Source organism: Cuculus canorus, chromosome Z (assembly GCF_017976375.1).
Source record: "Cuculus canorus isolate bCucCan1 chromosome Z, bCucCan1.pri, whole genome shotgun sequence".
NCBI lineage: Eukaryota > Metazoa > Chordata > Aves > Cuculiformes > Cuculidae > Cuculus > Cuculus canorus.
This window is the reverse complement of record NC_071441.1, coordinates 5,171,782-5,185,252: the sequence shown is the minus strand read 5'-3', so window position 1 is coordinate 5,185,252 and position 13,471 is coordinate 5,171,782. Positions and strand designations below refer to the sequence as shown.

The 13,471-nt window shown below is 41.3% G+C and overlaps 1 protein-coding gene across 5 annotated transcripts in view; it reads right to left on the bottom strand.

The window, feature by feature from the left end:
- The window catches only part of GHR (growth hormone receptor), a 128,359-nt gene that overhangs the window by 58,931 nt on the left and 55,957 nt on the right, over positions 1–13,471 (bottom strand). For all 5 annotated transcript variants that reach the window (XM_054053729.1, XM_054053724.1, XM_054053727.1 and 2 more), the window contains one exon: positions 7,433–7,512. In XM_054053729.1, coding sequence (XP_053909704.1) covers positions 7,433–7,502 — 70 coding nt within the window. In that variant the 5' untranslated portion in view covers positions 7,503–7,512. The remainder of the gene's footprint in view (positions 1–7,432; positions 7,513–13,471) is intronic.

Here is a 13,471-nt window from a genome sequence, read left to right as displayed (position 1 = left end):
TTGCTCTGTGTCTGAATGCAATGGTTCATTATAACTCATGTAATATGCTTTTACATATGGAATAGTGTATACTTGCTTGAGCTACTTCTCCTTCCCCTGATGCACAATCAGTTTATTAATTGAGTTCATTTGGCCAGGGCAGTACAAACTGTTTAAACAAGTCACATGAAATATACAACTACGTTTAAAGTATCAGAACAAGAGTTAAAAGCAGAAACTGTAGCTAGGAATTTCTGACTTTTTAGCTCCTTATATAGTGGTAACAAACTGCTGTGCACATTTTTGCATCATCTCCATCATCCAATCTTCCCCTTTAAATACACGGACTTAATTGCATGTGTGGGCAAAAGTTCATGTTTCAAACTGGCCTCACTGCTTCTCCTCCAAAAGCAAGCCACAAGCGGCTACCAGCCGCAGTTTTTGGTGCAGCTCATCCCTGGTATGGGAGGAAGAATTCAGGTTCAGTGGAGGACCAGTGAGCGTGTTGGTGGCTTGGCTGCAGTCTGTAGGTCTGCTTGGGAGATGTACACTGAGACTACAGGCTTTGCAGCTGAGAGGCAGAAAGACTGACTTCTCCTTCTGACTTCTCCCACACTCGGCACTAACTACAGAGATGTGGCTAATTCTTGCAAATTACCTCAAACTCCAGCAAATTGGTGAGTTTGTGTTCAAAAGTGAAGAAAATATTATGTCAACTACAGAACAGTGAAGGAAATACACACGATAGCAGGAATGTTAACAATAACAGCAATAACTGGATGTGATAAACTATGGAACATACGTTATATTGCAGGGTGTCTGACTGGAGCTGATTGTTCATGAAGTGTTTTTGGCAGGCTTGTGGGTGAAGAGCTGAAGTCCTGAAAGTCTTCAGTAAATGCTAGTCAGATGTTGTGTGGAGGAAAGGACAAGGGAGCCAAATCTTTGGCAACCCAGATTAGCATTTGAATCATTGGATCTACCGAATTACACAAGCATAAACACGGATTTTTAGGGGCTTAATTTAAGTAACCGTACCTGAAAATTTCAGCACTAAATTTTTATTTTCTGTGTTTTCTAACAAAATAAATGTCTGTCTACAAATGATTTCCAGCACGTGTCTTCCACTCTCAGACACTCACAGTCTCTTCCCTTTAAATTACCAGATGCTCCCAATCCAGCAGAAAGACAAGGTGAGAGGAGTGTCACACTGGCCCAGACAAATGGCTTATCTGGAATATATGCTACTGGCTAGGAAGCAAGAGCAGTAAAAGTAACTGAGAAGTTAGTCAAGGCTTTCAGTCGGATTTTTCTTCTAGCCATCAAAGCCATGCTTAATCACAATGGAAAGTGATGATGGAAATACTGCTTTGCTCTCTGCCAAAATGAATCTTCCCTCCAGCCAAAACAGCTTAGCCAGATCAGAGTGGTATAACTTACGCTTCCCTGTGCCAAGCTTTCTGATCCTGGCTCCTGGAATGGGTCTATAGCAATTTCTTCTACATAATGTAACATAATTCTTGCTCAGAGGCATGTAATTTCTGCAAATAAGGCAACTATTCCAAAGGCTTTGTCTGCAGGTAAAAGTTTTAAGTCCACATTCTCAATAGTTCCATGCCTGTCTATGTACACCAGTAAGCACTAAGCCAATCACAGTTTTCATCTCTCCAGGTTTTACTGTCAGCTCTGCCTTTGCTTGTGTTCCACACTTCAGATGGCTGCATAGAATTGAGAAAGCAGGTAACAGGGAGAAAAACTATAGCAAAGATACACCAATTAGAAGAATAAAGCAGAGAAAATTACCACAATGAACAAATGACTACTAACTACATTACGGCACTACTATTTACCAAGAAGCAAGAGACTCTGCAGTGTGAGCTAAGGAAGATTCTGCCCTTTCTCATTATCTTTTGTCACCTCCCAAGAAGACTGGGATTGTTATATAAGTAAATATGTCTAGACCTCTTGATCATCAAAAAAGTCATTAAAAATAAAACAGCCTTCATGTGTGAGAAGTGGTTTGTCACTATACTGACTGCAATCTATAATATCTGAATTCACCAACATAAAACAATGTTTTCAGCAAAGACGCCACGCAGCTATTGATCTTTTTTTTCTGAATATTTCAAGCAAAGCAGTGAAGATCCTGGTACCTTCTGGCTCCATGAACAGATGGACAAATCTTTTCTCAGCAGAGATTACGCTGCAATTCAAAGGCATCTTCCTGCTTAGACTAGGATTTCCTCCATGTGTCACGAAAGTCAAACCCATGCCTTTAGACAATATCCGTCTGCCACTTCACTTCACAGTGACAGCAAGAACCCAACCACTATCTTGTCCATCTAATGAGAAGATCTGTAGAAGAAGCAGCGTGTGGCTGAGCAGCTATGACACTATCCAAAAGAATGCCTGCATATTCAAACAAGTCAACTATAATGATGAAGCTCAGTTCAAACGGAAGACACCTATATTTAGCTATCTTTATGCAAGGTAAAGCAAAACCCAGTTGCCTAAACACCTGTAGCTATCTCAGTCTGCCTAGAACATTCTGCCTGCCTTCCAGCCTGTGCTTCAAAAGACACAGATGTCCCATCTGCAAGTGTCATGCAGACTTTCTGGGTACGTACAGGATATCCCTATACTTAACATGTGGCTGAATCTCATTCTTAGGTGTCCAAGGTCCCAAGAGTCAATGAAGAGCTAGTCTATACGGTCTGTGGCACAAAGAACAGCTGATGGAGTTGATTTAATTGCCTGAAAACAGATGTTCAGGTACATATGAGATATCCGACCTTAAGCTTTTTAGAGAGTTCTTTAAGTTTCTGGCTGTTCCAGAAGGATGTAGGTGTCCTACGGGTTTTGTGTCATCGTCGTGAGTCTGACACAGGTGCCTCGGGTGTCTAGGGGTGTCTTTAACAACACAAAAGCCTACACACAGGTTATAGATTCAATCTCCAGCTCTATAATTGCGAGCCTTGATATCCAGCGCACATCTATACTTAGAAGGTTGGATCTGGATATATAACGCATGCGAAGTATCCAAGTACAATAAGTGAGCAGACACTAGCATAACAAAAGGGCATTCTGGTAGGAGTAAAAACTAGATTGATACATCTCAGAAGGGAAAATAATAAATCCTTTTTATACAAAAGTAAGGAAAGTAGATAATTTGAACATAACAGCTTCATACAATAATTAAAAAAGTTGTAATGTAAAAAAATAAATATGTTTAAAAGCAGATTAGATAAAATGAACAATAAATTCAGGCTTGTAGCTCTTAAAATTATCATTGTACAAATCCAGTTCACTCAAAAAATATTTTTATTGTTCTTTCATTACATATGAATGCTTCTCTAAACCTGCTTCAGAGGATGAATTAGCATAGCTGCAATAGTCTCCAATGAACTTTGATCTAGTATAAAAATGATAAAAGACATTTCCCACTTATTTTCACTGGGAAGAAATTAGTTTTAGGACTGCTTGAGCTATGGTTTTTTTTTTATTAACTGGGACTAATTCCCAGTTTATTCCTTTATGTCCTCAAGTGACCTACCCTCATCAGTTGTAGCAGAGGAATAAGCAGACAAAATTTATTTTGCTTCCTAAACATTTCGCTATCTGCGTCTGGAACAATTCCCCTCAACTGTTTCTAATGTCAGTGGGTACAGCAAACCAAAATACCTAGGTGTATGCTGGATGTGTATTTGAAACACTGCAGTTACATTAATGTAAATATCTCAAACATAAATTGTGTATGCGTACATGAGTATAAGATCTCATTTTTTTGAGTAACAATATTGCACAGACGTAGGTAATGTACTCATCAAGGAGTACTCCTTCTTTTTTATGTACCTAATTATCCTAATTAAACTCAACTTTCAAAATCACACAATTCCCCATCTTCAAAGCATCCTAAACTCTTAGAAGCCAAGTTCTGTTGACTTAACAAAAATGCCTTCATTAGCTGTGACAATGTTTTCAATCCCTTAGGCACAAACCCCACTTATCTATGGTTATGTATATTCAGTTAGAAATTACCTTCCTGCTAATGTGGCCTTTACAGTTCCTTACTACCACTGTTTCTGTTCCGTGTTACCATTGTACGGCAGGAAGCTCAAGGAGATGGACAGAGTATAGGTCAGTGTCCCCTGGTAGGAGGCTGCAAGTCACAGACCTGCTCAGCTCCGAGTTACACTTGACCTGGTGCTGTAGACATGCTTGGTCACATTTAGCATCGCCATCTCAAAGAAGGTGAGCATTTCTGTCACTTCACACTTGCCTCAGCCTCAGTTTAAGGAGCCAACAAGCCAAGCTCTTTGCAAAAGGACAGCATGGAAACAAGCTAAACCAAGGGAAAGCTTCCAGCAGAACTTGGCACCAGCTGTCTTCTGGCAGCACATTAAAAATTACACGTACTTGCTAATCTCGCACCAAAGCATGTTACTGAGACAGAGTAACATTGACTTGACATGGAAGGCTTTTATGTCTTGAAAGCAAGTCAAGCTTACTCTCCAGACAGCAAAGAGGTGACTAAATGTCCAATATCTGCACTTGAATGCTGTGCAGTTGCCTGGCCAACTGCTGGCCTCACATTCTCTCCCCCACCAGAAGGAAACATGTATGGGATTTCACTGTGTGCCAAGGGTAGATCCAGCCCCATGGCACGAAGCCAGCTTGAAACACAGGCTCTGGTAAAGCTTAATGTAGGCTTTGCTTTACAGTAAATCAGGACATACATATGTGGTATTGTGTCTTGGATTTAAATAAAGGAACACAATTAAAATATTCCTCACTTTTTGAATCAGAAGCTAAGCTCATGGAAGTCACTATTTCATCAGTACAGACAAAGTCACTCAAAAGTGATGTGGTTAAATTTTACTCATAACAAAGATTTTTACTGAACTTAGGACATCTGGACCACATCTCATCTGCCAAGGATCAAAAAAACCTCATGTGTTCTTAAACCTCAAGAGAGAAATCAATTGGTCCAGTAGACTGCATCTGGGCAGGGATTATTTTGGTCTGTTGAATGAATGTACTGTAAAATGCAGGCACGGGGGGAAGGATCAAGTCAGGACACATTCATTTCTGTTCTAGTGACTGTTCGGTACAAGGCAATGAATAGAAGTTAGTACTTGTATCATATTTCACTGTGAAATACCGACTTTCCACATTTCAGCAGAACTAAGGAGGAGTTTGCAAATCTTCTTTCAGTTCATAGGTCTCACTAAAGAGACTGGTACACAAAGTGGGAAAATTTGAGCATGCAGCTTTATTCTGCAACTTCCTATTAAAAAATTCCTCTTCTTTTAGCTAAATCAGAAGACAGAGAAGGATTCAAAATACATTAAATAAAGGCCACACATCGTTTCAGCCCCATTCTAATATAAAAATAAACACTCCACTGCCCCACACTTCCTTACACACTTCTTAAATAGGAGCACTCATTTCCCACGGGGCATGGACATAGCAGAATGAAAATATTGTGGTAAGAAATGAAAGTAGGGAACAAAAGTGAAAACTTGATTCATTCATCACCCTCGATGGTAAGATGCACTAGGCACTCGAACCAAATTTGGTAAATATTAAAGAAAAAGCCTTAACTAGCAAAGGGGAAGACAATCTTACAGATTCTTTCCCTGATAACACAGAAGACAAGCGTCTAAGCCACAAACATTCAAGTAAATAAACAGAAAATTGTATTTTCCCTATCCAAACCCCCTTTTTGATTAACATGAACTTTATGGAAGAATTATCTGAAAATTGATCATTGAGAGTTCTGATTACATCATATTTCAGCTTAACATCTCTACGAGAAACAATGTGATACACCCCTTATGTCTCTCCAGTGTTTCTGCAAATACAGATATCTAAAAATTTTAAGTATGTAATTACAAAATACATAGCTGTATCAGGGCAAAGGAGGATGATTATACCTTTAAGCTGTAGGTCAGTTAGGACTACAGGAAACTCTACATAGCCCTTTGGTTTAGTACCATATTCTAAAAAGACTAACACTAGAAAAGTTAATGAAACATAGCTTGCAACTCTATAAGTATTTAATTTGCATTCACTAACACGTAAGTACAGAGCTAAAGAAAAAAAGAAACTGAAAGGTGTCGGAAATATTCACTGAAAATTTTATCAGCTTACTTACAATTTGTTGTGAAAGCTGTTTCTACCTCACTTCTTCCAAAATTACTCATCAAACTGACCTCTCCGATTTTCTCTGCTAACACTGATTTTGGCTAGGAGGTCAGGAGGGGCACCTGCTTATGAAGCCACCCTTCTGCAGCTGCTCTGAAACTCTGGGAGAAGCGGTGACAAATCTGCATTAAATTATTAATTATGGAAACCTGTTACTGCTCTCTCCAAACGCCAGAATAAGACAGAGCAGACTAGGTTAAGTTATATTTTTTCACAGGGGCAGGTCATAACCAGCATAAGCAGCTCAGTCAGACCAAACATAAAATTCACACTGGAGTTAACAGGAATTTTTTGTTCTAAATGAATAGGACACCAGTCCCAGAGGACCCACCACAGTCAGGACAGGCCTCGAGGTGATACAGAAACATTTCTAAATCACTGCTGGTTGCACCGAGAAAAAGCATTAGAGAAAGCTCAGCTGGACCAAGTACTTTCCAGCCTGGCATTTAATTTAGAAGATGGAAGAACTGAGGTGAATATGCATGGGAAAGAGTGGAACTGTGGAAACCCAGAGGTACATCCAGTGGATGTGAAGCCTGGGCAGATCTTTTGAATCATGGACACCACAGGACATGCATTCAGAGTTTCTCCTTGCTGAGAAGGCTTCTGCTGGCTACTCACAGCCAGCTGGCTGGGTGAGGGTACATGTTCTTTTCAAATCCTTTTTATAATCTCTGCTCAAGAACTTCTAAGTGCGTTTTTTATGCAACTTGTTATATTGGCTTCAGACTGCAAGTGTACAGTCTCAAAATGCTTCCTCTGTATCTCCAAATAATTCTACATTTAACATGTGAATATACTAAAAAGACTTTTTAAGGAAAAAAACCACCAGTTTCTATTAAAAAAAATGAACTCCATACAATTCAATTATAACTCCAGCACCTGAGCAAGGAAAATCCAGATATGTAACACCAACATTGATCCAGCCTGTTTACACATCACAAATCTAACACTGTCTATGAAATTCACCTTTATTCTGCAACTTGTCTCAACCTCAATCACTATCTGACGTATTTTTTCTTGCTTCACAATACGTACCTAGGTTACCGCGATCAAGGAACTTGCACAGTCCTGACACATATGATATAAAAATATTCTTTATATCAAGTCATATCACAGAATCTTAGAATGGTTTGTGTTGGAAGGAACCTCAACAATCACTTAGTTCCAATCCCCCTACCATGGGCAGGGACGCCTTCTATATAAGCACACAAGAAAAAGCACAAAAAGGCATCATAAAACTTACCACCACTTGCAGAAAGCGAGTCACTTGCACAGACCAGTGCCAAAGTAAACAGCAGATGCCAAAGATCCATACCTCCAATTCTGTAATAACAAAAGACAATAAGACAGTTTCTTTATAAACGAATATTACTAACAAATATGACATGACATTTAAACTGTTATCTAGTTTTATTGACTTTCTGATTGGATTTAAACCAGAAGTGTATTTAAGTTTACAGCTTATTGCCTCATAAAGTCATACATCTTCTTGCTGTCTAGGGTAGAGAGTAAACATTATTATTACACGAGAAGTGGCTTATGGGTTTTTAGTTCATTTAATACAGAGGGGGGGGAAATGAAGTATTGTTTATCTCTAGCTTTCTTCCAGGGAGTGGCCACATTCCCCCTGCCAGCAGGCTGTGGAGGACGGATCCCAGTGACAAACCTAGGTTAAATGTGAAAGCAGCAAAAGAACATTATCTCATTCATGGAACAAAGATATGATGATCCCCTTTCCAGCTCATGCTCCTCTAAAGCTGTATTCATCTTTGCATGCCACGTGTAATCCTTCCTCGGTCTAGGACTACGTGCAGTAAAGCTGAGAGCAGTGATGTAGTTTAATATTCCAGCTTCCACACCAGAAAGCTAAATGGCTGTTTGCAGAGAAGCTGTGGCAGGCAGCACACCAGAAGCCGGGAGGGCAGCAGTAGCTGTGGGGCTGCGAGAAGGAGAGCAACCCGGGCTAACTCCCTGCGGTGTTCCCTCCCAGCACCCTGCACAACCCTGAGCTGCTGCCTCGGTGCCTCTACTTGGCTGTGCTGCTCTTTGGGGGCTGCCACGGAGGCTGTCTCATGCTGCAAACCTCCACATGCGTTCTTTCTGAGAAGGCACCTTCCTATGGACCCAAGCAGATCCAGACAAGCCTTTACAACCTCCCCCAAAAGCAAACTCCTCCTTCTCTTAAATTCACTTAATCCACACACATAAACCCTACACCCCATCCTGTTTGAGGAACACTACTTTGCTCATGCATTCATCACCAAAGTCTGACAACAATAAGGAAGGAGAGAAGCTGGGATACACTGGACTACGGGCAGTGCAGCCCTCTGCACAGAACTGTATCACGTTCCCAAAAGCTCACGATGTTTCCACACGGAGTAGAGAGAAAACATGTGCACCATGTATTACTACCTGACCATTTACAACCAAGCCACTGGAGCACAGAGATTAGTGGAGACCTTAAAAACCAAAGTTATATCACCAAAATGAACACAAACATCGAAATGGCAGCCAGGTATCAGTTTCTTGTTCTGTGGCACAAAAATGCCAAGACACATTGACACCCCAGCTCAGTGAGACTGTGGCGAGAAAGCAATAGCTCCACTTTCACATTTGGCTGTAAATTGGTATGACAAACCTTAATTCTACACTGGAGCATTTCAATTAGGCTTCTTCTTTCCTCATGTAACAGAAGACTAAATCAGCAGTGTTCAAACAACCAAGCCCAGTAACAATCTCTAAGTGGTCATTATCGATTAACAACAGATGCTAACAAATCTCTGTTTCAAGTCAGTCTCCTAGTAGAACAAGCAAAGTTTGAATTTGGTTAGAAACTGTAAAACACAAGCACACTGAGTATGTCAAATTTATGGTAACACTGAATTTAAATGATAAATCCCTCCTTACGTTCTTACTCCAAAAGAACAGATTGAATCACAATACAGAAAAAAACAAATCTATTACCGACTCCAGATTTCTCATTCATGCTGTTGAGTAAAAAACTCGAAAATCAGATGGTATTTCTCACATCCTCATTAAGTCAACTGTTCAGCAATTCTCATGTTTCAGGCTCCAGTAAAGGAGGAATTTATTCCAACTTCTCTAGGCTAGCAGAGCCTAACCCAGGCCTGCAAAGGCAAGCCAGGAGATGCTCCCCACCACACCTGCATCAACATGGGGATGCCCAGCTGTACCACCTGGGTTCTCTGCAGCCAGCTGGAGTGGGCACAGGGCAGCTGAGCAAAGTGGAGAGCTGGAGGAGCTCTGGGGACCTGCAAGGCATCAGGCAGGTCTTTCCCTGACCAAGCAGACATGGGTCACTCCAAAGGTGACTACCCTGTTCTCAAGTGAACAGGAGGAAGGAAGGAAGAAGGGAGTATGATGAGGCTGGAGGCGTGTTAGTGAGGACTTGGGGTGGTGTGACAGTCAGGCAGCCTGGGGTGCAAGCCTAGGAGCTGTGAAGGCTGCAGCTGCTGGAGTGCTCAGGGCTGGTTCATAAAGCAAATCACAGTCCAACAATCCTCTTACTCTCAGAGAGGAGCTACACTGGCACAGCACAATGTTCGTCTGAGATCAGCTACGTTCTCAGCTAGCTTAATTGTTCCCCTGTTCCATCTCTACTTTTGTCAAAAGGATTCTTATTGTGTCTTATTAATAAATCTTCTGCAGAAACACTTCTCTTTATTTGCCAATTCCTCTCCTCTTACCCAATTTCTACCCTGTTAAATAGCCTTCCCTTCCCTTCAGCCTTTACACTTTCTCCCTAAAGTTTTGTTTTCTTTCACAGGCCCGAGCACAATGTCACTTTGTTCACAATGCTCCTACTTCTCACCATCACAACACCCAGGCATCCTGTGCTGTCTCCATATTGACACTTGCCTGTTCTCCTGTGTCCATCAGCCTCTGCTGATCTTCCTACCACTCTCCTCCAAGCTGTCCTATTTCCTTCTGCCTAACAACAGCCACAAGAAAAGTCCAAACACTCACCGGAGTTCTCCTGTGAGAACAAATGTCATTAACAGAGTCTGTAATTCAAAATACAACTGTGAACTCCGTTTGACTTTCCATAGCCACACCAAACAACTCCTTGTTGAGACCAGGGTCACTCCCAGCTTGCAGCTGTCACAGCATAACCATCCCCTCCACCCCTGTGCTGTGATCAGCAGCCATTTCAGCTTTCTCGCAGGAAGAGTGGTTTGACAGCTAAAGCACCAACCCAGGAGCCTGGAAATACATCCCAGAGGTCAACAATCACACTGAACTTCACAGACGTCTTGCTGCTGCAGATGAAAACAATCCCACTTCTGTACTGCTCTTCCACTGTCAGACTTGTTTACATACCTGCATGCAGAGAACTCCATCAGGAATTTGTTCCAGCTAAAATTAATTCACAAACATTTATTTTAACAAATCTTTTTACTGACCAGGTTTATCAGGACTCCACAAACACGTACCCCAGGAGCAAAGCTGGGGCAGTACAGGCATAGGAGAGAGCAGCCAGGGCAGAGGAGGGACATACCTACCCCATCAGCGGCAGCTACTCATTGTTTAAGAGCAACTCTAAATTATTGGGACAATTCCTGCTGAGCCACAGGCCTTGACTAAAACTTCTTGCTGTCTGAAACAAGGCACAGGATTAATTTGCATTCCCAAACCCTAATGGTCATCAAAATCGTTCTTTAATCCCTTAGGTTTTGCTAATAAATGATACTTCTGTCTTGGCAAGCCAAAGCAAGAAAGTCCCTGCTCTGCCTAAATCCACTTGGAAACCTCCACTGAGCTATCCATCCAGACAAATTGCACACAGGAGAAAAATCCAACAGGTGTGCTCTAAACATGTCCAATACAGACAGGATTGAGCTCAAAAATGGCAACTGCTCTCATTTGGAAAATATAGAAAATATGGCTGGGCCATGCTCCACCCTTTTATAGAACAGCTCTGGAAAGTTCAAGCTGTTTTACTATCCTCAGAGCTCAAACCCAGAGCCCAGAGTAGAGCAGGATCATATTCAAGGTCTCTCCCAGGCAAAAGGGTGTATGCAAAGGGTGTGAAGCACCAGGGACTATATGACCTCTCTGCATCCCTCACATACACAGAAAGCTCTGCTGAGCTCTAAGTACAACCACCACTACTCGAGGTGTCAGCAGCCAAGGGAAAGCTACATCATTACAGGTCCTGTCTCATGGGAGAAAATCTGGTGCAAGCAGGAGCTGCCCCATCATGATACCATTTTTGGTGGTACAGAATAAAATTTCTGAGAGAAGAGTCTTGTGAAGCGCCACCTGCCCCACGCCAGAAAACTGCTACCTTGCAGAACTTTCTCACAAATCTGTCTCGTACCCACTCGCTGCTGCTCCTCTAAGACACTCTTGCAAGCTTGCTGACAAGAAGAACGGTATTGTTCAGAGGCTGTAGTATTAACCTAGCAAGAGACAACTTCTCTGTTGGCTTTAGGACAAAAACTGACCTTTACAATCTAGTAATATCTATCTCCCAATACCAACCCCTGTATACAAGAGAAAGACATATGCCACTAACAATGCCCCTCATATTTAAGGGGAAAAAAAAATTCAGTGTCACTATTATAAGGAATAATAGCCTATATCTTAACCTACTCCAGCAGTTTTTTTGAATGAAGAGAACTAAAACCAGGAAAAAAAAACACATTACAGCAGCTGACTGTCCTCAAGTCAGCTGATACTTGACCACAGCAACATTTGGCTAGAGATCAGTTCAGGCTAATTGCTTCAGTACAGAAAGGGAGCCAGGAGTTAAAAAAAGGATAAAAAAAATTTCTTGGCCCTTTTCTATAGAGATTATGGAGTAAGGGCAATCCAAGCGAATATAAGCGCAACATTCTCCTGTGGGACGCGAACTTAGCATAAACAGGTGAAGCCAGGCTAAGAAACTCTCCTGAGAAAAGAAATAGCTTAGTCACAGCATATCCAGTGGTTTGCACCTATTCTGGTCACGTAACAATGTTAACATCCAGAGTAAACCATAAGGTGTTTTACCTATAAAGAAAACTGTTTGGAGTTTGGAGTGAGATTTTTATGTTTAGATGCCTCCTGAACCTCAGAGGACTGAAGGAAAGACAAAGACATCACACTTCACTAAACTGTGCCTGTGAAGGGACTTCTGCTTTTGCCATCTCCGTTAACTAACAGTACTCCAAAAATGAGCCTATTACCCTATAACGTCCTCCAGGACAGCACTGCTTGCCAAAGCCGCACACGTGTGGCCAGTCCTGAACCCAAGGTGGCCTCTGCTGCAAACCAAACCAGAAAATCATTGAGCAAAGGATTAATCTGAGGAACTTTTCTATACTTTGCTATGTTTCATCATTCCATCAGATCACAGGCAAGGACACCACAGCATGCAGTGCAGATGAACACACACCAATACATCCACCACTAAGCAAGAACAAGTTCTGGGAAGGGAATTTAACTCCAGCTCTCTAGATATGTCCCGAACCTTGTTTATGCAACTACCAAACACATAAGTACATACCCTTGCAGAATTTTTCTGGGTGAAAAGCCTTTATTTTTCACAGTGCTGACATTCTTTATAAGCTATCTCACGGCACGACTTGTGACATCAAAAGGAAATGTCCTTTTTGTGCTTGCGTAAAAACATTCACAGCGGTTTGGTTGATCATGCATAGCTGAAATCACTTTGCCTGCTTAGCCTCATTGCCCTGAATGCCAACAGGACAGAGTCATTCTGCAGACAAAATGAGTTACAGCCCTTCCAATCAACACACTCTGAAACTGACACGGACCTAAAGACTTCTTCCCTTGCTTGCTGATATTACTGCTTGATTGAGTCATCAGCAACACTTGGATGAACGCCTGTTTTTATAGAACCTTTGTCAGTGCTATATACTGAGCCTTGTTAAAAAACAGAAATTACGAATTGTCGCAGTTGATATGAATAACACAACATTCACCTAATGTGTGTGGTTATCTGGGATATGAAAAGAACAAGGAATAATACCGCAGAAGCAGAAACTATATACTGCAAATTAAAAAAAAAAAAAACAAAAACCTCACAAAGGGCACATTTCAGGAAAAAGTGAAAAAAACCCTAACAATAAAAGACAGCACCACAGGAAAAGAATGAAGGACTCTGGCATAAAGCTGCATTTTTCATGCATAGTTTGATGCAAATTTGAGGATTACTAGAAGGTACACCATTACGACAAACTAAAAATATGGGACAGAGACAGTTCTATATTATCAATTAGAGCTCTATGTAAGCTAAATAATTTAATAGTTTTAA